At 38.8% G+C, this 27356-nt stretch overlaps 1 protein-coding gene across 1 annotated transcript in view; it reads right to left on the reverse strand.

The window, feature by feature from the left end:
- The window catches only part of TUSC3 (tumor suppressor candidate 3), a 221634-nt gene that overhangs the window by 117376 nt on the left and 76902 nt on the right, over positions 1–27356 (reverse strand). Inside the window, exon 2 of the mRNA XM_052661361.1 lies at positions 7388–7557. Within this exon, the coding sequence (XP_052517321.1) occupies positions 7388–7557 (170 nt within the window). The remainder of the gene's footprint in view (positions 1–7387; positions 7558–27356) is intronic.

Genomic DNA, 27356 nt, shown 5'->3' on the forward strand with positions numbered 1-27356 from the left:
CGGACTGAACTGACTGACTGATTTTTTACTTATACTTTAAAGACTGAACAGAGAAACACAAAGAACATCTCTCATCACCCTGTTCTATAAGAGTTAAGTTGTAACCACAGCAGTCACCCACTGACACTACCATGGAGAGGAATTCAGGGTGAAAAATGCCCAGGCGCCCTGTGCTTTGGATAAACAGGTCCTTAGGTAGTTAGACCATTGAAATTCAGGAATAATTTCAATGACCAGATTCTTGCATCTTCCCAGAAGCAGAAAAGCACTAAATCATTAATTTGAGATATCTGTTCTTTGGGATGAGCAGTAATCTTTTACCACACTGTGTGCCTCACTGCATGCATTTCCCAGCTAAAACATACATTTACTGGCTCTTCCCCTATCTTTTCAGAGCAGCTTCTCAGGATTGAGTGGCTGTCTCCCAGGGTATAAAGCTTAAATTCACACAACTCCTGTGTGTCTTCCTTTAAGTCGATGAGCAAAATCAAATGTGACAAAATATTAAAATTATGAATCTTAGTAAAGGGTAGACAGGCGTCTTTGTATTAATACTACTGTTTCGACTTTCTGTAGCTTTCAAATTATACGATGGATGACTAAAACTGGGCTTTATATACAAATAATACAGAAAACAGAGGTCAGAGAATGCTACAATGTCACACAGATAATGAAAGTTCATTAAAACATTCATCCATTCACTGTAAAATAGTCGGAATTCGCCAAACTGGGGAAGAGACACCTAGAAAGAAATTCAGTACAATGAAGTTATATCATATGCCTTAGACATTAAAAAATAAATAAACTAGACAGAGCTCAACAATAACCCTAAAACGTCATTTACATTAAATTGCTTATGGATTCAATCAAGTCTGAAACAGTCCTCACGTATTAGACAAGCCAGGCAAAGAATGTGTGAATGGCATGAGAGTTTGATAGTCTTGGGAAAGTGAAATACTTGTCCAGGTAGCCAGGCATATTTGTGACTTTGGGAAAACTGTATAACCTCTCAGCCTAGATAGGCTCATCTAAAGAAATGATTTTTTTTTAAACTCTTACCACGTAGAGTAGTGAGAATGCCATGAGATATTACATATATAGACGACTTAACCTAGGACTGCCCAAATAATTTATATATAGTAAATAATAATTTTATTTATTTAGAGAAGGAAAGATATTAACCAGTTAATATCTATCAATGCAATAATTTATTCTCCCTCATCTTTAAAATATCTTTACAATGACTAATTATATCTTCTTTTATTTGACATTCAATAATATATTAATTTCTAGTATTACTAGCCTTTGATGATATGTGCACCCAGACTGATTCCGTATATACTTTTTGATTTTCCATCACCAGGACGTTTTTCCTTACTTCTACTGAACCATAGTAATAACCTGGGAAGAAGATATTTTGTCCTTAGAATTTTTAGTGAATTCTGGAAAAGATGAGTAACTGTGTGGTAGAATACATCTAAAAGATTTAGCAATTACGGAGAATATTCCTCATAGTACATACAATCTGATAAAGGAAGTTTGGAGTTAACACTTACGAGAGGTGAGAATTGTACTGAGTAGTCTTAATTAACAACTTTATTTGGCAAAGAAGGTTGATGTTCCCACTGAGGAAGGTGAGAATTGAATTCTGAGATTTGTGAATAAACTGACTGTGTGAAAGAAGAGCAGAGTGATTTGCTAAGGGGGCTTACAAGGAAGCCAATAGCTCATTCACCAGCCTTTCAGCAAAGAAAAGCAACTGGAGAATCTCAGTGTGTTAGCTATAGAAGAAAATTTCACTTTTGCTTAAAGAAAACAAAAAAAGCAAGAGAGGTCTCACAAAGGAAAAGCACTAATCTTTTAAAATTATAGTTATTAACATTTCAATGATTCTATGGATTATAAAAATATTACAGCAGTATTACAAGATGGTCCCAAATTACACTGACACACAAAAGTACCCAGGAGAATTCAATTCATGTATTTTTTTTTAATTAAAAAAAAAAAAGATTGCTGTTGATGGGTTGCCTTTCTCAATGAATCACAACTCACTTTGAAGCTTAATTTATAATACAAAATATAATCTGAATACTTGTTTTTGAAATTTTTTCCGTGAAACCCTTCCTTATCTTTTCATCTTAGTTGTCCCCTTGAGATCTCTCTGATGCACTCTGTCCATATAGGCCACAATTGGTAATCTCTTGGCTCAATGACAGTAGATCACAAACCACTGTTCGATCAGAATTATTTAACAAATTCTCCTTTTAAATTTGCAGTATTCTATAAATCTAATATCCCCATCCAACATACTCCAAGGCATCCCTCTTTCAGCTCACTTACTGTTTCCCCCTCCAGTTCCACTAAAATCCGGAGTTATTTTGACGTGTGTTTATAGTGTACAAATGACCCCAGCCTTATTACTCCTAAAGCTTCTCTATTACATCAACAATCATCTACACTGTACCTCAGCAATTTACTTATTTATTAAATCAACCCTTTACAACTTCCTAATTTTCAACTCCATCCCCCTTTCACACAAAACCTCATATGAAAGCCTATAAAATAGGTAACTAATGAGAACTGTCTAGCACAGCAAACTACGCATGCTCTGTGGTGACAAAGAAGGAATTATAAATATATATGTATAGCTGATTCACTGTGCTGTACAGCAGAAACTAACATGTAAAGTAACTAAGAACCAATTAAAGAAAAGAAAGAAAGAAAATCTAGCTTAATTGTATCACACCTAGTTTATCAACTGTCCCATGGCTTCTCTGATGCCCTATGCAACTTCTAACTCACATTTATACATACTCACATTTATACATTTCAAATATACTCTTGTTAGCACGGTTAGAATATTTGCCTTGTCTACTTAACAGAATAAAGCAAACAGCTTAGTCCCTACAGAGGATGCTCTTGCTCCTCAATTGCTGAGTACTGGGGAAGAAAATCATTTAATTCCGGAGATTCTTCACTAAAAATCTGAGTGTTCTAGTTTCATCAAGGATCCTTGTCAATGCCATACGGTTATTCCATTTAGTTACGCTTCCTACTCCAATTTTTCCTCAATGAAATTAAATTTTTAAAAGCTATGAATCACTAAACTGCTTCCCACCTTCCCTTTCTCTATCCTAGCTGCATACCAGGATTACCTAGAGCATTTTGAAATGTCCTCCCTGCCAAAAAAACAAATCAAAATATCTGGGCATGGAACCACATATCTACTCTATCCTTTTATTTGCCCCAAAAGCTTCACCTGTTCTTTCCTCTCTAAAAACTTCACCCTCTTTCTAACCTGTGAAATGACTTTTTCTAATAACTTCAATCTTTTTCTCTCATAAATCTAAAACTACTCTAAAATTTAAAAATTTATTCTAAAACAGGCTGTAATAAACAAGTAAATACAGGTTATTTTGAGCTAAGCATCATTAAAAAGTTGAGGATCAATATTTAACAATTTAACAACATAATGCATTAAGTCAACTACTATCTACAGGATATACCATTTACATTATGTTGTGGTTTATGTTATCAAATAACATACAAATATATGTAACTGTGAAATAAATACTTGGATAATAAAATCTTTCTAGATTGTTGTTATTTAGTCACTAAGTCATGCCCAACTCTTTATGACCCCATGGATTGTAGCCAGCCAGGCTCCTCTATCCATGGAATTCTCCAGGCAAGAATACTGGAGTGGGTTGCCATTTCTTTCTCCAGCGGATCTTCCAGACCCAGGGATCGAACCCTGGTCTCCTGCATTGCAGGTGGAATCCTTTCTAGATTACAGTTGCAAAAATATAATAATAGATCTCTTCATAATAATGAAGACAGAAAATCAATATATTCAGTTTTTAGAAGCAAAGAAATGATTTCCCTAAATTATATATGGCACTGTAGGATGCCAGAGGATAGTCTGAATTTTTGTGGAATTTGAACTATTACACCAAATGCCAGTTAAGATGTATCTTTGCTTCACAAGGGCTGAACAGCCCTTGTTTAAGAACATAAACATACCCTGTTCTTAAGTGCTAGCCCAATGCTGACAAACGTTAATGTCCACTTAAGTACGAGTTTTCAAATTGATAGGAAGGGGACTCAGAATCATCTGAAATGCTGTTTTTCAAAATAGTTTGCTCATCATCTTTTTTAACCTACCTTGACCTGTCTCAACATACACTCATTACTAGATTGTGATGAAATCTTTCATAAAAATTTCAGAACACTGAAATTCCCTTTCTGCAAGCTAGTCTATGGGGTCACACAGAGTCAGACACGACTGAAGTGACTTAGCAGCAGCAGCAGCAGTCTGACAGGAACTGATTAGATTTTTTCCACTGGCTCATGTTACAAATGATTTTATTTTCCACTAAAGTTCAAAATGGTGTAGAAATCTAAATGAAGTCTACAGATAAATACACAATGCCAACAGTCTGAATGTGGAGTCACCACATAAAAAGTATTTGTTCTTGAAAAGAAAAACATTCATCCAAGAAGAAACAGGAAAATCTGAATTATCCTTAACAATGAAAGAAATGGAATATGTAATTTAAGAACTCCAGGTCAAGACAATTTTACTGGAGAATTTGATCAAACATTTAAAGAAGAATTAACACAATTTCTAAAACTAATTTCCCAAATCATTTCCAGAAAATAAATGAGGGAACATTTCCCAATATATTTTATGAAGTATTACCATGATACCAAAACTAGACAAAGACAATATAAGTAATGAAAAATATAAACCAATATCTGATATAACTTAAAATATAAAAGTCTTCAACAAAATATCAGCAAATTCAATTCAGCAATACTAAAAAAGAATATAATAATCAAGTGGGATATATTCCAAAATGCAAAGTTGATTCAACAGCTGAAAATCAATCAATGTACTCTACCATAGTATTAGTCACTCAGTTTTGTACAACTCTTGGCAACACCACGGAGTGTAGCCCGCCAGGCTCCTCTGTCCATGTAATTCTCCAGGCAAGAATACTGAAATGAGTATCCATTCCCTTCTACAGGGCGTCTTCCCAACCCAGGGATCAAATCCAGATATCTTGCATTACAGGCAGATTTTTTACCATCTGAGCCACTAGGGAAGCCCATGTAATCTACCATATGAACGACCTAAAGAGGAAAAATCCTATCAATTAACTCCCCAAATTAGGCAAAATTCAATACCCATTCATGACAAAAGCTCTCAATAAACTAGTAAAGAATACTCTCAATTATAAAGAATATTAGTAAAAATCTAACAGCTAATAACATAACAAATGATGAAAGACTGAATGCTTTCTCCCAGAGATCAGATGAAAATGTAAAACATAAAACTTTTCAAATTTTTAGAAAAACACATAAGAGGAAAAAAAAATAAAATTGGTGACTGAGGGCTAGGCAAAGAGTTCAATTTGACAAGACAAAATCTGTAAAAGATAAACTTAAAAATTGGACTCACTCAATTGAAATCTGCATAAGATCTTATTATGAGGATGCAAAGACAAGCCACAGACTAGGAAGAAATATTGAAGAACCGCTTCTTGCCTGGAGAATCCCCATGGACAGAGGAGCCGGGAAGACTACAGTCCGTGGGGCCACAAAGAGCAGGACATGACTGAGCAACGAAGCACAGCACAGAAGACATGAACAGATATTTCAGTAGAGAGGTGATACACAGATGACAAAAAAGTAAATGAGAAGATGTTCAGCACCATTACATCAGTAACATGCAAAATAACACCAGAAAATAAAACTACATACCCTTGGAATGACTAAAATAAAACAATGACAACACTGATGCTGGTAAGGATATGGGAAAACTAGGCCCTTCACACACTGCTGGTAAGACTATGTAAAATGATGCAGCCACGCTGGAAAACATTTTGGCATGTAACTACCATGCAACTCAGCCATCACACACTCTGGCAATTTATCTCAGAGAAATGAACACTTCAGTGCACACAAACCTGTACAAGAGTGTTCATAACAGTTGTGTTTCTAATAGCCAAAAACTGGAAACAACCCAGGATTCTTTTAGCAGATGGATGGTTAAACAAACTGCAGTTCTTCCATACCACAGGATGTTGTTGTTTAGTCGCTAAGTCGTGTCCGACTCTTTGAGACTCCATGGACTGCCTCCCACCAAGCTCCTCTGTCCACAGGGTTTCCCAGGCAAGAACACTGGAGTGAGTTGCCATTTGCTTCTCCAGGGGATCTCCCTAACCCAGGGATCAAACCTGTGTCTCCCGCACTGGCAGACAAATTCTTTACCACTGAGCCATCAGGGAAGCCCACCATAGGATATTACTCAGTAATAAAAACAATGAAGTACTGATAAATGCAACAGCCTGGATAGGTTTGAAGGAGTTACAAGTAAAAAAACATAAAGCCAAATCCAAAAGGTCATGTGTTTTATTCCATTTACATAACAGTCTTGAAATGATGTAATTACAGAAATGGAGAATAAACTCAGGAGGTGGGGAGATGGGGTGGGTGTGGCAATAAAGGACACCAGAAGGGATACTTATTGTGAAGAACTGCTCTGCATCTTGACTGTATCAATACTGCTTATAACTGTGCTATAGCCTCACAAGACGTTAGCACTGGAGGACACTGAGTAAACGCTATACAGGATTTCTCTGTATTGTGTCTTAGAATTGCATGGAAGACTACAATTATCTCAAAATTAAGATCTAATTTAAAATAAGCACTGTTGTATATATATTATATTTATACTCCTCCAAAACTTTCGTTGGTGTGTTCCCACTGAAAAATATTTCATTCATTTCAAGTTGTTTACTTCTACATCACAAACAAAATTCTCAACATCAGAGGTACTAAAAGGTAAATGGACTTCCTTAAGTCCATTAAAATCTTTCTATTAAACAATTTAAGTAGAGTGTATTTAATGGGGCTACTTCACAGCCCCTGAGATATAAGTTGATGACCTACAAGGCAATATTCAAACTGAATTCCATAACATACATAACTTTACACAGGACATAAAGCCAAAAATCTGTTTTATGACTACTTGTGGATTGGTCTACACAATATAAAAATATTAGCCTATCAAAATCACTTCCTAGGAAACACTAAGTTTGAGTTTACATTTAAATGTACTGAATTACAGTTGACGACAACATCGAACAAATGTTTAATTCTTTTTTTTTTTTTTTTAATGCCCCCTGCAGCATGTGGGATCTTAATTCTTCAACCAGGGATAGAACCCGTGGCAACCCCCGGAACTGGAAGCAGGGAATGTTAAACACTGTACTGCCACAGAAGTCCGAACAAATGCTTACTTCCATTATACACGTTTATCTTAACTGTAATAAGTACACAATAATACAATAATAGTTAATTTTTTAAATACATACATTACCTGCACACAGAACACTGGCGCTGGGGTTGAAGAGCGGTGAACATAACAATCATGGAATAGTTTCGAGGTGGGGCCTTTATGAACTTCCGGAATTTGTCACCATTCATTCGGAAGACTGAGCGCCTCGAACTCCATTCCATCAGCTGTTCTACTTTCTCGGCTAAAAGATTCTGCAGGAAACATAAGGATTTAAATTTACACAGGGTTCAAATCCTCTGGTCTGTACTTTATATATATATAAAAAATTCCATGGGGTTATATTTTACCAAAAATTTGTTTTGGTGAATACATAGTTAGCTGACCACGTATGCATAAAATATTTCATTTATTTTTCCTAATGACTGTTTAAGTTTATTAAAAAGGTATCAAGATAAAACAGACTTCCACTTCCAGAAAAATGAAATACATGTGCTTCTCCCTAGTGAGTGCTAAGTCGCTTCAGTTGTGTCTGACTCTGTGCAACCCTGTGGACTATAGCTTGCCAGGCTCCTCTGTCCATGGGATTCTCCAGGCAAGAATACTGGAGTGAGTTGCCATTTTCTTCTCCAGGGGATCTTCCCGACCCAGAGACCAAGCCTACATCTCTTGTGGCTCCTGCACTGGCAGGTGGGTTCTTTATTACCAGTGCCACCTGGATGCCAGGGTGCTTTTCCCTAATCCTCCACTAAACACAGCTAAAACCTCTGGTCGCTGTATAAAAATACAACCCTAAGAAGGCTCTGAAAAGTAAAAAGAAGAGGAAGGATGGCAGGGGAATCCCAAAATGAAGAGTGCCAAAGCAGTGAGTACCCTAAGTTTTGTTTCAGCCTCATCCATCCCAGACTGGTAGCTAGAGGAGTTGGCAAACCAACACCACCGGTGGACACATACACACACACACAGCCCAAAGAGAAGCCTGCTCTCTTTACCCAAGGGACAAAGAGGGACAACCTAGTAAGCCAAGAAGCAACTGCTCTAGTCTAGCCAAATACCACAGAAGAGACGCTGCCCTTACTCTGCCTCCCTCACTACGAAGGGCGGAATGAATGAGATGCCTCAACCCAATTAGAGTTAAATCCCCGCTAAGCTTTAACATGCAGCAGTATGGAGGGAGCTCGTGAAGATAAGGCTGAGTGAAAGACAACGTACAAAACAGCACTGCTGCATGATTCTGTTAATATTTATAGCAAGGTCAAAAAGGGGAAAAACCCTACTGTGCTAGAAGTCAGGACAGTGGCTAAGTGCAGCAGGCACTGCAATGGTGGGAGGCATGGTGAAGCGAGGTGGTTCCATGGAGCTGGGGAACCAGGAAGGTTCTCTTCCAGGATGCGGGTGAGAGTGAAGTAACTCTCTAGCCTCTGTAGACTATGTTCTTAATCTTTACATTGCCCATTTTACCTGAAAAAGTCTGAGAAGTAAAAAAAGCATGGGGTTGTATTCCTACAAGAAATCTGTTAGCCTTGGAAAACCAAGAAAGCATGAGTGGGCCGGGAAGAAAGGCTTCAATTATGCCATTTAAGAAAGACTAAGGACTTAGAGAGAGATATAATCTTAATTGATGAGATGTATGATACCTAGAGGACTTCCCATCACTGCCAACAGTAACTGCAGCCATGAAATTAGAAGATGATTGCTTCCTGGAAGGAAAGCTATGACAAACCGAGAGTGACTATTAACAAGCAAAGACATCACTGTGCCAACAAAGGCCTATACAGTCAAGGCTATGGTCTTTCCAGTAGTCATGCGTGGATGTGAGAGTTGGACCATAAAGAAGGCAGAGCACCAAAGGATTGATGCTTTTCAACTGCAGTGCTGGAGAAGACGCTTGAGAGTCCCTTGGACAGCAAGGAGATCAAATCAGTCAATCCTACAAGAAATCAACTCTGAACTGGAAGGTCTGGTGCTGAGGCTGAAGCTCCAGAACTTTGGCTACCTGATATGAAGAGCTGACTCACTGGAAAAGACCATGATTCTGGGAAAGACTGAAGGTGGCAGAAGAGGGCAACAGAGGATGAGATGGTTGGATGGTATCACCAATTCAATGGACATAAACTTGGGCAAACTCCGAGAAATGGAGAGGGACAGGGAGGTCTGGCATGCTGCAGTCCATGGGGTTGCAAAGAGTCAGACATGACTTGGCAACTGAACAACAACAGTGATAGCTACATGACTTCCCAGATGGCTCAGCTGTAAAGGATCTGCCCATCAACACAAGAGATGTGGGTTCAATCTCTGGTCTGGGAAGATTCCCTGGAGAAGGAAATGGCAACCCACTCCAGTATTCTTGCCTGGGAAATCCCATGGAGAGAGGAACCTGGTGGGCTACCGTCCATGGGGTTGCAAAAGAGCAGGCAAGAGAGCTGGTCCCTCAACAGGAAAACTTGGACAAGACACTTCTCCTCTCAGAACCTAGGGACTCATCTGTTAACATCTGACCTTCCAATAAATGAGCTTCCCAGGTGGTGCTAGTGGTAAAGAACCTGCTTGCCAATGCAGGAGACCCAAGAGACCCAGGTTTGATCCCTATGTGGGGAAGATCCCCTGGAGAGGGACATGAAAACCCACTCCAGTACTGTTGCCTGGAGAGTCCCATGGACAGAGGAGCCTGGAGGGCTACAGTCCATGGGGTCACAAAGAAACAGACATGACTGAAGCAACTTAGCACGCACACAGCATTTCAATAATTACCAAGATGATTTATTGAGAGGTGATAGACAAAAAAATCTTTGTAAATTATAAAGTACTATAAAACATAAGGTGATATTAGTAGAAATATTGTTTTTACTATTGTGAAATAATGAAGGGTGATCACTATCATCCTATATATAATCTATAATTCCTCTCCCATCAAATTTCCCACCTCTTCTGAAATACATTAAAACAACACACAAGTGAGAACCACAGTTTTAATTCTGGCTATTACCAAAGAACTGTATATATTCAGATTAAATATTAAATGACAAAAAATGAGGTATTTTTAAAATAAAATCTTTCTCTAATTACTGTCTCAGAATATTAAGTGCTTCATATATGCTAAGCGCCACACTGTGGACATCACATATGCCACCTTATTAAACCCACATAGCAGTCAAGCAGCAGACAGATAACACGCTTACTCCACAAATGAGAAACTGAAGTCTAAAGAACTGCAGCTCTCACCACTGCTCTACCCGGAAAGGTTTTACTTGCAACCGACTCTAAAAAATACGCCAGTTACCTTACACCAACAACCAACACCTCTAGTGAGTGCTCAGTTTTATTCACCTGACAAGCTTCAAATCCCCCATTATTAGAGGAAAAGGTAATGCTGACCTATTATTGTCTGAGATAAAACACATCAGCATGGTAAGTGATAGATAAGGAAACATTTCAATTTTTAAAAGACAAGTCAATAAAAAAAGGTAAGTCAATAATTTCTATACGTGGAGAAGTAATTTTTATCATGTAAAGATATTCAGCTACATTAACAAATTAAGTCTGGACACAAAACAAAAGTTAAAACTGTAAAACACAGAAGATATGCAGCTTAAAAATCTGTAGTATTAGCAAACCCAGCGAACACTTACTTATGCTTACTATGGGCTAGGCACTGTACAAAGTGCTTTCACTAGGTAATAAACTCATCAATCCCCATAACAGTCCTTGGGGGTGACCCCTGTTGTTCCAAGTTCAGAGACAAGTACACTGAGGCACTGAAACCTAAGTAACCTCTACGAGATTATACAGCTAGAAAATGGGAGAACTGGGATTCCAGGTCTTAATCCAAACTACATACTCTAAACTTCTGTACATATAGAAATAGCTCATGTAGCTCAAAAATATACATATATACAAAAGACCCAATCAGAAAGTGGGTGGAAGATCTACACAGACATTGCTCCAAAGAGGAGATGGCCAAGAGAGGCATGAAAAGATGCTCAATATCAGTGATCATTAGAGAAACGCAAAACTACATTGAGGTATCAGCTCACACCCATCAGAACAGCCATCATCAAAAAAATCTACAAACAATAAATGCTAGAGAGGGTGTGGAGAAAAAGGAATCTTCCTACACTGTTGGTGGGAATGTAAACCGGCGCAGTCAGTATGAACAGTACATAAATTCCTTTAAAAAAGTAAGAACAGAGGTACCACATGATCCAGCAATCCCAGTTCTGGGCATATATCCAAAGAAAAGCACAATTCAGAAAGATGCATGTAGGGACTTCCCTGGCAGTCCAATGGTTACAACCCCACCTTTCAGTGCATGGGGGGCACAGACTCCATTCCTGGTCAGAGAGCTAAGATCCCACATGCTTTGTGGTCAAAAAACCAAAACATAAAAACAGAAGCAATACTCTAACAAATTCAAGGAGAGACTCAAAAAATTTTCTTAAAAAAAGATACATGTAGGCCCAATGTTCACTGCAGCACTATTGATAATAGCCAAAACATGGAAACAATCTCAATGTCTGTGGACAGAGGAAAGGATAAAGAGGATGTGATACGTGTGTGTGCATGTGAGTGTGCATGTGTGTGTGTGCTTAGTCTCTCAGTTGTGTCTGACTCTTTGCAATCCCGTGAATTGTACCCACTAGGCTCCTCTGTCCATGGGAATTCTCCAGGCAAGAATACTGGAGTGGGTTGCCATGCCCTCTCGAAACCAGGGATCGAACCCAGGTCTCCCACATTGCTGGCAGATTCTTCACTGACTGAGCCAGCAGGGAAACCCAAGAATACTGGAGTGTGTAGCCTATCCCTTCTCCAGGGGAACTTCCCAACCCAGGAATCAAACTGGGGTCTCCTGCTCTGCAGGTGGCTTCTTTACCAGCTGAGCTACCAAGTAAGCCCAATGCAATACCTACATACAATAAACAGAATGAAATAATGCCATCTGCAGTGACATAGATGTCATACTGAGTAAGTCAGACAAAGACAACTATCATGTGATATCACTTAATGTGGAATCTTAAAAAAATAAAATAAAAGATACAAATGAACTCACAAAATAGAAACGGAGTCACAGATATAGAAAACAAACTTATGCTGTCCCACAGGGGGAAACAAGAGGATAAATTGTGAGACTGGGATTGACATAAACACACTACTATATATAAAAGAGATAACCAATAAGACCTCCTGTAGAGGACAGGGAACTCTACTCAATACTCTGTAATGACCTATATGGGAATATAATCTAAAAAAGAGTGGATATATGGATACATATTAATACAGCTGACTCACTCTGCTGTACAGCAGAAACTAACACAACATTGTAAATCAACCACACTCCAAAACCAATTTTTAAAAACCTTTACACACATGGCAGAATCTTAAAGGTTTTAGAGATTACAGAAAAGCCCATGCAACCAGAAGCCTAATATTCAAAAAGCACATACTGAATTCAAAACAAAATTGCTAAGTAGGAAAGTCTATGAAATGAAGAGGGGATAACACTACTACCCAAACAAAGAAAGGCCTCTTCACATCTTCATCTAGTAAACTTTGCACAGAAAAAGAAATGGCTTAGAAAGGTAGGCTTTTTGGGCATCATGGTTGACTGAAACTTTCAAGAGCATGTATTATAAAGAAGGCTAAGCTAATTCCCAGAGAAAAATGTTGCAAGGTGACAGAGCAGAAATATTCAGTAAGGAAAAGAAATCTGAGTAATGTGAATTCCAGCTTTTAAAATCTGAGAAAGATCACAGAAATTAATCTACCGTTACATTTCTCTGTGACAGGACTATGACCTTACTGAAGGAGAAGGTTAGGTACATCTGTTCCTTCGAAGCATCTCCCTTTTTAGGGACACTTGTACTCTCTTTATTAGTTCTTTTTCTTCATGATATCGTTTCTCTTCTCCAGGACTACTCTGAAGACTTTACCACCATCTCTGATTGTGTGTCCCTTTGGGTCTCTGATGCTCATGAATCTTAACTCCATATTCCTACTGGAGGATGAAACCTAGAGCAAAATCAGGCCCAAGGGAATTCTGTGTGGTAAAGGGAGCATAAAAACATCCCTAGCATGGACTATAGCACAACTTTTAAAAATTGAGAAGGCACCATATGTTCATTTTAAAAACAGAAAAAGAATTTGATAGCTCAAGTTTAAATGATGATTCTGTGTTTACATGCAATGTGACTTGACCAAATTGTTTCTCTGAATCCCAGTTTCTTCATCTATAAAATAATCTCACAATGATATCGATAAAATTATGAGTTACTGTATGGAAAACTAGCACAGCATCCTTCAAAGTACTGGCACTCAAATTTTGTCCCCTTCTCCTCGGGTTAAATTCTATCAGCAATACTGATTCGGTTGCTGAAGGAATACCTACCATGGGAATTTTTTTTTAATCTTATTAGTATCTTCAAGTGGCACACTGGTAAAGAATCTACCTGTCAATGTAGCAGATGCAAGAGAAATGGGTTTGATCCCTGGGTTGGGAAGATACCCTGGAGAAGGAAATGGCAACCCACTCCGGTATTCTTGCCTTGGAAATTCCATGGAGAGAGGAGCCTGGTGGGCTACAGTCCACAGGGCTGTAAAGTCACGACTGAGCGCGTACAGCACAGCACAGAGTTACCAAATGTTTTCTGAGTACTCACTACATAACAAACACTGTGCTTAAGTCTATAAACATGCACTGTGGATTACCAATCACATGACAAGCACTATGCTCAATTTACAGAGAATGAAAGATAAGCACAACAGATTCTACTCTTAAGGCTTTATAGCAAATAAGCTCTAGCATTAAAAAATATACTTATATTGATGTACTCTGGTTGTGGCTTTGCTGTTAAATAAATGGCTCAGTGTCAAGTCAGGAAAGGATGGCACAAAAGATCTTACTTCCATGAGCACTAAGTGATTGGCAGTGGCTAATTTAAAGTCAGTACAATGCAAACTTTTGAAATCCAGACTGATAGTATCAGTAAAGAGTGTGTGACCAGTTGGATTTAGTCTGCTGCTGGCAAAAACTGGGAAATACATCTACCATTTCCAAAGGAAAAAGAACTCTAAAACTTAGACTCTTCAAGGAAAAAACCCTGTCCTTACCTGTTACCCTGTAAAAAGCATGGGCTGGCAGGTCCCACATATTAACAAAGTTAAGACACTCAGTCATACCAACAATAGGTGCCCAAACTGGCATAATTTATATATACCAGTCCCCAACATATGACATTATTTAACTTTTCCTCAATTCATGTTTTATTTTTTAACCAATTCATAACAAAATGCAAAGAAATGGTACCTTTCATTTAAACACTGTTCAATGAAATTTTAGTTCCAAAGTGAAGCTCAAACAGGAAAAATAAAATCTCAGTAATTTAATACTTTTACACCCATACTTTTTTTTTTTTTTAGCATTTTGTCCCAATTTTAATGATGACCAGATGCACCAAACTAAAGATATGTATGTGGCCTCATGTCTTAAAAAAAGATACATCTGCCAGAAAGATGGCTGTTCACATGTCTTTGCCCTAGTCACCTACACAGTATTTACAACCATATAGCATTCGTTTAGGCACCCACTGTCTTCCAAGTAGCCACGATATAACCTGCTTATAATAATTCACAGGACATAAATTTGGAATGAGAGTAAGAAGTACATCTCTCGGTGACACAAAGAAACTTCATCACCTCTCTGTCCTTCTGTGTTTTTTCTTTTTTTAGAATATAAAATATTTACACATTTCCTCTTTTCTAACAAGAAAAGAGAGTTTTCCTTTTCACAACTTGAATATCCAAAAGGTTCAATCAAAGCCAAATGATAAAGCAAATAAAAGTAGCCAGACGCATATTTTAGCATTTGGGAGAAAATCAGTTTCAACTTCTACAATTAATTGATCCTCAACCTCTTTTATTCAATTTTCTTAATATTACAACATTCCTCTCAGATTTGAATAACATGTAAGCGGCAATGGATGTTTCCAGAAACCAAACTTTCACACTTTATACCACCCCATGTACATTACATTTAGTCACTAAAGATCACCAGCAGTCTTAAGGGCCCTCAGAAGACCACAAGTACCTAAACAATCAAGAGGACAGACCGTTTTATCAAAAATAGAAAATGCACACAGTATACATGCCATAAAAAGTGCAAAGATTCAAAAGAGGAGTTAGTTAAGAACTTGGCAATCATGGTTATCTCTGCAGGAAATATAATCTACACACTGTAGGAAACCCTCAACCATCATTACTTCAAAAGGTGAAAGAGGGATTCAAAATTACATTAAGTAAATCATACTGAGAGTCAATTCCTAGGCAGGTTGATAAATCCTGGGTCCCCAAGGAGGAGAAAGGGGTTTGGGGCCATCAAGGAGGAGATAGGGGTCTGGAATTCTCCAGGAGGAGGAAAGGACAAACTTTCTTTTTTTCCCAACATTCCTTAGTCTTAGCCACATAAAAGTTTTTTTCTTTAAGCCTGCAACTGATGATTACACAACAAACAACTGTTTAAACTCTGTACTAAGGATTATATAACAACAATGTATCCTCCTTGAGGACAGTTTCTCCTTGCTGAAAACCTTCTGAGTAATCCTGTTATCTTAAAATGTACATTATGGGGGTGGGCTTCCCCTGTAGCTCAGTCAGTAAAGAGTGTGACTGCAGTGCAGACCTGGGTTCGATCCCTGGGTTGGGAAGATCCCCTGGAGAAGGAAATGGCAACCCACTCCAGTATTCTTGCCTGGAGAATCCCATGGGCAGAGGAGCCTGGCAGGCTACAGTCTATAGGGTCGCTAGAGCCGGACATGACTGAGCAACTAAACTTTCTATTATTAAGTTCTAATCCTGTTACCTTAAAATGTAAATTGTGGGAGTGAGTCTGGTAAAATTTTTACAACTTTGAGACATCCTTTTGATTTACTGTAATAACTAATTAAGAAAGTATATAATTCCATTGCTAACACTAGCAAGGCGGGCACTTTCCGTCCCCCTTCTGATGTCTGTGTCACAAGCTTTCCCTGACCGTTTTCATACTTTTAATAAAACTTTGCCACACAAAAGCTCTTGAGTGATCAAGACTGGTCCCTGGTCCTGAAGCTAAATCTTCTTCTTCAAAGATCAAGAATCCAACACCATTTATCATAAGCTATCACTACTGAGAGTTCTCTTATGTATTTGAAATCAAATGCTTTAGAATTAAAGAAAGAAATACTGGAGAACCCCAGAACAACTGCATCTCAGCATAGAGTCTAAAGAGAATCTGGGTAAATACAGAAAAGGGAATTGGCTACCCATGGCCAATACCACAGCAGCTACAAGCTTACATGGGGGAGAGAGTCTTACATAAGTTGTTAAGTCCAACATGTCAAAAATAATATCTAATTAAATTCAGATCTGAATGAGAAATGTAGAAATAGTTATTTAGGAAAAAATTTTTTCAAATGTTCCTGCCTTTTTATTTTTTAGCACGGAGAAAACTTCAAACAATGGTTCAAGTGAATTAACACTCAGTTAAGTAAATTTTTCTTAAAGAATCAATAAAAATATTTCCAGTCTAACAGTCTTTTAAGCAATGGCTTTAACCTGAACTCTTCCCAGAAAATCTGCCTGGGAAAAGATAAAAACTATTCCATGGTTTTGTATCATTCGAAGCCTCCTCAGCATGGCAAGCTTCTGACTGGTCCTGATGCTTGCTCTACACACACTGTTCATCTACTGAGTGGATAATCTGTAAAATTTTAAAGAGGTAATCTAGGAACTGATCATTTATTAACTAATTTCTCAACTGATATAAATTTATACCTATGATATAAAATTATGTCTATTTAAAAATGCAATTTTAAAAACAAGGGTTTCTAAAATTCAGTTTAATCATAGACTGTTTGCTCTATCTGCTCGCTACTTCAAAATAGAAAGAGCACTATAAAAGAAGCAACTTGCCTGCTGAACTTGCATATTTACAGTATATATAATTAACAAAGCTAGTGGAGGTGATGGAATTCCAGTCAAGCTATTTCAAATTCTAAAAGATGATGCTGTGAACGTACTGCACTCAATATGTCAGCAACTTTGAAAACTCAGCAGTGGCCACAGGACTGGAAAAGATCAGTTTTCATTACAATCTCAAAGAAAGGCAATGTCAAAGAATGTTGAAACTACCACAGAACTATACTCATCTCACATGCTAGCAAAGTAATGCTCAAAATTCTCCAAGCCAGGCTTCAACAGTACGTGAACCATGAATTTCCAGATGTTCCAGCTGGATTTAGAAAAGGCACAGGAACCAGACATCAAATAGCCAACATCCATCCACTGGATCAAAAAAATACAAGAGAACTCCAGAAAAATATCTATTTTTGCTTCACTGACTACCCCAAGCCTTTGATTGTGTGGCTCACAACAAACTGAAAAATTCTTAAATTGGGAATACCAGATCACGATACCTGCCTCTTGAGAAATCTGTATGCAGATCAAGAAGCAACATTTAGAACAGGACATAGAACAATGAACTGGTTCCAAATTGGGAAAGGAGTGCATCAAGGTTGTATATTGTCATCCTGTTTATTTAACTTATATGCAGAGTACATCAATGTAAAATGCAGGGCTGGATGAAGCACAAGCTAGAATAAAGATTGCCAGGAGAAAATATCAATAACCTCAGATAATACCACTTGCAGATAATACCACCCTTATGGCAGAAAGCAAGGAGGAACTAAAGAGCCTCTTGATGAAAGTGAAGGAGGGGAGTGAAAACACTGGCTTAAAACTCAACATTCAAAAAACTAACATCATGGCATCTGGTCCCATCACTTCATGGCAGATAGAAGGGGAAACAATGGAAACAGTGACATACTTTATTTTGGGGGGCTCCAAAATCACTATAGATGGTGACTGTAACCATGAAATTGAATGATGCTTGCTCCCTGGAAGAAAAGCTATGACTTACCTAGATAGCATATTAAAAAGCAGAGACATTACTTTGCTGAAAAAAATCTGTCTAGTCGAAGCTATGGTTTTTCCAGTAGTCATGTATGGATGTGAGAGTTGGACCATAAAGAAAGATGAGCACTAACAAACTGATGCTTTTGAACTGTGGTGTTGGAGAAGGCTCTTGAGAGTCCTTGGACTGCAAGGAGATCAAACCAGTCAATCCTAAAGGAAATCAGCCCTGAATATTCAAAGGAAGGACTGATTCTGAAAATAAAACTTCAAAACTTTGGCCACCTGATGAGAAGAACTGACTCACTGGAAAATAAATACCCTGATGCTGGGAAAGATTGAAGGCAGGAGGAGAAGGGGATGACAGAGGATGAGATGGTTGGATGGCATCACTGACTCAATGGACATGAGTCTGATTAGCAAGCTCTGGGAGCAAGTGATGGGATGGGGAAGCCTGGCATGCTGCAGTCCATGGGGTCACTAAGAGATGCACATGACTGGGCAACTGAACTGAACTAATAATTGACAAAACCATAAGAACTTATATTACTGTGGTAAAATTTACAATTAACAGTTCAAGAATTTAATATCAACTTTAATTATTTTAGGATATCCTAATTCACAAAAATAAAAATAGTGCATTTACATTAACAGATGAATATAAATTCTACAATGAAAGATATCAAAATATTTTGTTCCATGAGAAAATTAACTATCCCAAGCCAGTAATACATTTTAAGATACTTAATGTTAAATGCCGTCACACCTTAATTTTATCAGAGAAAACAGCAGAAACTATCACTAGGTGTTTTGAAATATTTTTAAATTGATATTCGTAGTATTAATAGTAACAGCACTAGATTTGTGAATGTATGGAATTATATAAACTCAGGTATCCCAGAAATATGCCTCATCCTGCAAAAGTTAAGGTCCACACAAAACCACTGATACAAAATACATCACACCGATAACAATCTACTAGTAGTTAATCATATCTACTTTAACATCCCCTAAATATAATTCCAAAGGAAAAATCTGAACACAGTTGTGTGATTAACATCAAAAAAAATTAAAAAGGCAGGAAATAAAGAGCATATTTAAACAATAAAATACTAGGTACTAGAATAATTACATATGTGGTCTCTAGCAAAAAGATTTTATAACATTAAGTAGAAAGAAGGTAAAGTTCCCACTACAACTAAATGACTACTATCTACAGATAAATCACACAGTTATGTAAACAGTGGAAAACTGTCTTTTTTAGCATTGGAAGTTATTCTGCTTTATTTCTTACTGCAAAGTAAAAACAGCCTTTCTGGGTTTTTGGAGAAGGTTTCCTTAAATTCATGTGGGTTGACTTTGTGACTGTTTTTCACTGTAAAACTGATTAAGTACAATACTCTCCTGTCAGGAGCCAACATCACTAAAATAGGGATTATGATGTTTTCACTTGAATGATCAAAATATGAAGTCATTTTAATAAGGAACAATCATGATATGGGCTAGATGAGCATCTGATATCGATTCCACCATTGCCTTCATTTCTGATACCTTCTTTCTTGAACTACATATCCTTCTGTTGGACATCTATTCTTGTATAAATAAATATCCCCGTTTAAAATAGGTACCAGATACAAAGATAAGAAATGTATGAGCAAAGAAGAGACTATAAACAACCATCTGGCCTTACTCCCTTGAGAGCATGTGCTACAATTGAAGAAAACCTTTACTAAAAGAATATGAAAAAATAAAAACTTTGTTCATAAATTGCAAACTTAGATGAGTTTTTCAGCAGGATTATTCTTGAGTCACACGAGCTAATCAGTAAAATCTGTGATAATGAAATTATTAAAAGCAAGAAAAACTTATCAGAATCCAAAGAAAGTGAGCCGAGAGGAAAGCAAAATTTTCAATGTGCTTTAAAGCTTTCCAATATCTTTTCCATTAACCTACAGAAAATATGGTCTACCAAATTACTTCCAAATAGCAGCAGCAAGCTGTTGGATAGAACAGACGATCTGGTTTGGTTATTTCATATAAAAGGTACACTATCAAGAATTATCACAAAGCAGCCATGAAATTAAAAGACACTTACTCCTTGGAAGAAAAGTTATGACCAACCTAGATAGTATATTCAAAAGCAGAGACATTACTTTGCCGACTAAGGTCCATCTAGTCAAGGCTATGGTTTTTCCAGTAGTCATGTATGGATGTGAGAGTTGGACTGTGAAGACGGCTGAGCGCCAAAGAACTGATGCTTTTGAACTGCAGTGTTGGAGAAGACTCTTGAGAGTCCCTTGGACTCAAAGGAGATCCAACCAGTCCATTCTAAGGGAGATCAGCCCTGGGATTTCTTTGGAAGGAATCATGCTAAAGCTGAAACTCTGGTACTTTGGCCACCTCACGCGAAGAGTTGACTCAATGGAAAAGACTTTGATGCTGGGAGGGACTGGGGGCAGGAGAAGAGGACGACAGAAAATGAGATGGCTGGATGGCATCACTGACTCGATGGACATGAATCTGAGTGAACTCCAGGAGTTGGTGATGGACAGGGAGGCCCAGCGTGCTGCGATTCATGGGGTCTCAAAGAGTCAGACACAACTGAGCAACTGAACTGAACTGAGCCATTGAACAACCATCAATAGGAAGACAGTAGAACCTCCCCCACAAAAGAAAGACACCCCACATTCAAGAACAAAGGAGAAGCCATAACCAGACAGTATGAGGGGCACAATTATAATAAAATGAATCCAATACCCACTGAGTGAGCAACTCACAAACTGGAGAATAACAACAAAGAAGTTTTCACACTGTTGTGAAGGTTCTAGGCCTCAAGATCAGGCTCCACAGCCTGGGCATCCAGCCAAGGGACTGGGAATCCTATGGAATCTGACTTTGAAGGTGAGCGAGATTGATTACAAAGCTTCCATAGGATGGGAAGGAGCTGAGAATCTTGGAGGACACAAACAAAATCTTGTGCACACCAGGACCCAGGAGAAAGGAGGAGTGACCCCACAGGAGACTGAAGTAGAACTACCTGTGACTGTTTGAAGGTCTCCTACAAAAACTCGGATTGACAGTGGTCTGCCACAGAGTCAGGGGCACTAGTAGCAGCCATCGTGACAGATGCATCCTGGCTTAAGTCCTCTTGGATGTCACCAACAGCCCTACTATAGAAGCCTACATCCTTCAGGACTAGGTTGCCTCAGGCTAAACAACAGAGAGGGAGCTCCCATCAGGAAGCTTCCACAAGCCTCTTATCCTCACACACCAGAAGGCAGTCAGAAAAAATAAGAACTACAATCCCATCAGCCTGCAAAATTAATATGACAATCACAGAAAGATACCCAAAATGTAAAGAAACAGAATTATGTCCCAGATGAAAGAACAAGATAGTTCAGTAACAGTATCAGATCAGTTGCTCTGTCCTGTCTGAATCTTTGCAACCCCATGGAATACAGGAAACCAGGCTTCCCTGTACATCATCAACCTCCAGAGCTTGTCTCAAACTCATGTCCAGCAAGTCGACAATGCAATCCAACCACCTCATCCTCTGTCATTCCCTTCTCCTCCTGCCTTCAATCCTTCCCAGCATAAGGGTCTTTTCCAAAGAGTTACTCTCTTCACATCAGGTGGCCAAAGTATTGGAGTTTCAGCTTCAGCATCAATCCTTCAAAGGATATTCAGGACCGATTTCCTTCAGAATGGCTAGCTGGATTGCCTTGCAGTACAAAAGACTCTCAAGACTCTCTCCAACACCACAGTTTAAAAGCATCAATTGATCAGCACTCAACTTTCTTTATGGTTCAACTCTCACATCCATACATGACTACTGGAAAAATGACAGATTTGATGAGACGGACCATTATCAGGAAAGTAATGTCTCTGATTTTTAATATGCTGTCTAGGTTAAGTCATAATAGCTTTTCCTCCAAGGAGCAAGCGTCATTCAAATTCATGGTTACAGTCACCATCAGCAGTGATTTTCAGTTCAGTTCAGTTGCTCAGTCATGTCCAACTCTTTGCGACCCCATGAAAAACAGCATCCCAGGCCTCCCTATCCATCACTAACTCCCGGAGTCTACCCAAACCCATGTCTATTGAGTCGGTGATGCCATCCAACCATCTCATCCTCTGTCATCCCCTTCTCCTCCTGCCCTCAATCTTTCCCAGCATCACGGCCTTTTCAAATGAGTCTAATCTTCGCATCTGGCGGCGAAAAGTATTGAAGTTTCAGCTTCAACATCAACCCTTCCAATGAACACCCAGGGCTGATCTCCTTCAGAATTAACTGGTTGGATCTCCTTGCAGTCCAAGGGACTCTCAAGAGTCTACTCCAACACCACAGTTCAAAAGCATCAATTCTTCGGCGCTCAGCTTTCTTTATACTCCAACTTTCATATCCATACATAACCACTGGAAAAACCATAGCCTTGACTAGACGGACCTTTGTTGGCAAAGTAACATCTCTGCTTTTTAATATGCTGTCTAGGCTGGTCATAACTTTCCTTCCAAAGAGTAAGCGTCTATTAATTTCAAGGCTGCAATCAACATCTGCAGCATCTTGGAGCCCAGAAAAATAAAGTCAGCCAGTATTTCCACTGTTTCCCCATCTATTTCCCAGGAAGTGATGGGACCAGATGCCATGATCTTCGTTTTCTGAATGTTGAGCTTTAAGCCAACTTTTTCACTCTCCTCTTTCACTTTCAAAGGCTCTTTAGTTCTTCTTCACTTTCTGGCATAAGGGTGGTGTCATCTGCATATCTGAGGTTATCGGTATTTCTCCCGGCAATTTTGATTCCAGCTTGTGCCTCCTTCAGCCCAGCGTTTCTCATGATGTACTCTGCATATAAGTTAAATAAGCAGGCTGACAGTATACAGCCTTGACATACTCCTTTTCCTATTTGGAACCAGTCTGTTGTTCCATGTCCAGTTCTAACAGTTGCTTACTGACCTGCATACAGGTTTCTCAAGAGGCAGGTCAGATGGTCTGGTATTCCCATCTCTTTCAGAATTTTCCACAGGTTATTGTGATGCACACAGTCAAAGGCTTTGGCACAGTCAATAAAGCAGAAATACATGTTTTTCTGGAACTCTCTTGCTTTTTCTATCATCCAGTGGATGTTGGCAATTTATCTCTGGTTCCTTTGCCTTTCCTAAAACCAACTTGAACATCTGGAAGTTCACAATTCACATACTCCTGAAGCCTGGCTTGCAGAATTTTAAGCATTACTTTACTAGTGTGTGAGATAAGTGCAATTGTGCGGTAGTTTGAGCGTTCTTTGGCATTGCCTTTCTTTGGGGTTGAAATGAAAACTGACTTTTTCCACTCCTGTGGCCACTGCTGAGTTTTCCAAATTTGCTGGCATATTGAGTACAGCACTTTCACAGCATCACCTTCCAGGATTTGAAATAGCTCAACTGGAATACCATCATCTCCACTAGCTTTGTTCGTAGTGATGCTTTCTAAGGCCCACTTGACTTCACATTCCAAGATGTCTGGCTCTAGGTGAGTGATCACACCATCGTGATTATCTGGGTCGTGAAGCTCTTTTTTGTACAGTTCTTCTGTGTATTCTTGCCACCTCTTCCACATATCTTCTGCTTCTGATAGGTCCCTACCATTTCTGTCCTTTATTGAGCATCTTTGCATGAAATATTCCCTTGGTATCTCTAATTTTCCTGAAGAGATCTCTAGTGTTTCCCATTCTATTGTTTTCCTCTTTTTCTTTGCACTGATCGCTGAGGAAGCCTTTCTTATCTCTCCTTGCTATTCTTTGGAACTCTGCATTGAAATGGGTGTATCTTTCCTTTTCTCCTTTGCTTTTCACTTCCCTTCTTTTCACAGCTATTTGTAAGGCCTCCTCAAACAGCCATTTTGCTTTTTTGCATTTCTTTTTCTTTTCCTGTCTCCTGTACAATATCACGTACTTCCATCCATAGTTCATCAGGCACTCTATCAGATCTAGTCCCTTAAATCTATCTCTCACTTTCACTGTATAGTCATAAGGGATTTAATTTAGGTCACACCTGAATGGTCTAGTGGGTTTCTCCACTTTCTTCAATTTCGGTCTGAATTTAGCAATGAAGAGTTCATGATCCGAGCCACAGTCAGCTCCCAGTCTTGTTTTTGCTGACTGTATAGAGCTTCCCCATCTTTGGTAGCAAAGAATGAAATCAATCTGATTTTGGTGTTGACTATCTGGTGATGTCAATGCATAGAGTCTTCCCTTGTGTTGTTGGAAGAGGATGTTTGCTATGACCAGTGCATTCTCTTGGCAGAACTCTATTTTTGCCCTGCTTCATTCTGTACTCCAAGGCCTAATTTGCCTGTTACTCCAGGGGTTTCTTGACTTCCTACTTTTGCCTTCTAGTCCCCTATAATGAAAAGGACATCTTTTGGGGATGTTGGTTCTAGAAGGTCTTCTAGGTCTTCATAGAACTGTTCAACTTCAGCTTCTTCACTGTTAATGGTCAGAGCATAGACTTGGATTACCGTAATATTAAATGGTTTGCCTTGGAAACAAACAGAGATCATTCTGTCGTTTTTGAGATTGCATCCAAGTACTGCATTGTGGACACTCTTGTTGACTATGATGGCTACTCCATTTCTTCTAAGAGATTCCTGCCCGCAGTAGTAGATATAATGGTCATCTGAGTTAAATTCACCCATTCCAGTCCATTTTAGTTCACTGATTCCTAGACTGTCGATGTTCACTCTTGCAGTCTCCTGTTTGACCACTTCCAATTTGCCTAGATTCATAGACCTAAGGTTCCTATGCGATATTGCTCTTTAAAGCATTGGACCTTGCTTCTATCACCAGTCACATCCACAACTGGGTACTGTTTTTGCTTTGGCTTCATCCCTTCATTCTTTTTGGAGTTATTTCTCCACTGATCTCCAGTAGCATATTGGGCACCTACCAACCTGGGGAGTTCATCTTTCAGTGTCGTATCTTTTTGCCTTTTCATACTGTTCGTGGGGTTCTCAAGGCAAGAATACTTTACTGGTTTGCCATTCCCTTCTCCAGTGGACCACATTCTGTCAGACCTCTCCACCATGACCCACCCATCTTGGGTGGCCCCACACAGCATGGCTTAGTTTCATTGAGTTAGACAAGGCTGTGGTCCATGTGATCAGATTGACTAGTTGTCTGTGATTGTAGTTTCAGTCTGTCTGCCCCCTGATACCCTCTCTCAGTACCTACTGTCTTACTTGGGAGCCCCACAAAATAAAGTATGTCACTGTTTCCATTGTTTCCCCATCTATCTGCCATGAAGTGTTGGGACCGGATGCGATGATCTTAGTTTTCTGAGTGTTGAGTTTTAAGCCAGTGTTTTCACTCTCCTCCTTCACTTTCATCAAGAGGCTCTTTAGTTCCTCTTTGCTTTCTGCCATAAGGGTGGTGTCATCTGCATATCTGAGATTATTGATATTTCTCCTAGCAATCTTAACTTCAGCTTATGCTTTATCCAGTCCAGCATTACACATGATGTATTCTGCATATAAGTTAAATAAGCAGGATGACAATATACAATCTTGATGTACTCTTTTCCCTATTTGGAACCAGTCTGTTGTTCCATTTCTGGTTCTGTTTCTTCTTGACCTGCATATAGGTATCTCAAGAGGCAGGTCAGCTGGTCTGGTATTCCCACTTCTTTGAGAATTTTCCAGTTAGTTGTGACCCACACAGTCAAAGAGTTTGCTGGAGTCAATGATTAGAAGTAGATGTTTTCATGGAATTCCCTTGCTTTTTTGATATTCCAACATATGTTGGCAATTTGATCTCTGGTTCCTTTTCTAAATTCAACTTGAACATCTAGAAATTCTCAGTTCACTTACTGTTCAAGCCTGGCATGGAGAATTTTGAGCATTACTTTGCTAGCATGTGAGATGAGTGCAGTTGTGCAGTAGTTTGAACATTCTTTGGCATGCCTTTGAGACTAGAATGAAAACAGTGGCCTGCTGACTTTTCCAAATTTGCTGCCAGTTGAGTGCAGCACTTTCACAGCATCAACTTTTAGGATTTGAAATAGCTTAGCTGCAATTTTTTCACTTCCACTAGCTTTGCTGGAAGCAATGTTTCCAAAGGCCCGCCTGACTTCACACTCCAGGATGTCTGGCTCTAGGTGAGTGATCACACCATCATTGTTATCTGGGCCATGAAGATCTTTTTTGTATAGTTTTGCATATTTTTGCCACCTCTTCTTAATATCTTCTACTTCTGTTAGTTCCATACCATTTCTCTCCTTTATTGTGCCATCTTTGCATGAAATGTTGCCTTGGTATCTCTAATTTTCCTGAAGCAATCTCTAGTCTTTCCCATTCTATTTTTCCCTATATATTTTGCACTGATCACTTAGAATCACTTAAGTTATGACCAACCTAGACAGCATATTAAAAAGCAGAGACATTACTTTGTCAACAAAGGTCCATCTAGTCAAGGTTATGGGTTTTTCCAGTGGTCATGTGTGGATGTGAGAGTTGGACTATCTAAAAACTGAGCACCGAAGACTTGATGCTTTTGAACTGTGGTGTTGGAGAAAACTCTTGAGAGTCCTTTGGACTGCAAGGAGATCCAACCAGTCCATCCTAAAGGAGATAAGTCCTGGGTGTTCATTGGTAGGACTGATGTTGAAGCTGAAACTCCAATACTTTGGCCACCTGATGCAAGGAGCTGACTCACTGGTCACATTCAGATGGATATAGCTTTCCTTTTGTCCTTTGCCTTTTGCTTCTCTTTTTCTCTCAGCTATTTGTAAGGCCTCCTCAGACAACCATTTTGCCTTTTTGCATTTCTTCTTGGTGATAGTTTTGATCACTGCCTCCTGTACAATGTTATGAACCTCCATCCATAGTTCTTCGGTACTTGATCTATCAGATCTAATTCCTTGAATCTACTTTTCACTTCCACTGTATAATAGTAAGGAATTTATGTCATACCTGAATGGTCTAGTGGTTTTTCCTACTTTCTTCAATTTAAGTGAATTTTGCCATAAGGAGTTCATGATCTGAGCCACAGTCAGCTCCCAGTCTTGTCTTTGCTGACTGTATAGAGCTTCCCCATCTTTGGCAGCAAAGAACAAAATCAATCTGATTTTGGTATTGACCAGC

The sequence above is a fragment of the Budorcas taxicolor genome, chromosome 24 (assembly GCF_023091745.1).
Source record: "Budorcas taxicolor isolate Tak-1 chromosome 24, Takin1.1, whole genome shotgun sequence".
Lineage (NCBI taxonomy): Eukaryota > Metazoa > Chordata > Mammalia > Artiodactyla > Bovidae > Budorcas > Budorcas taxicolor.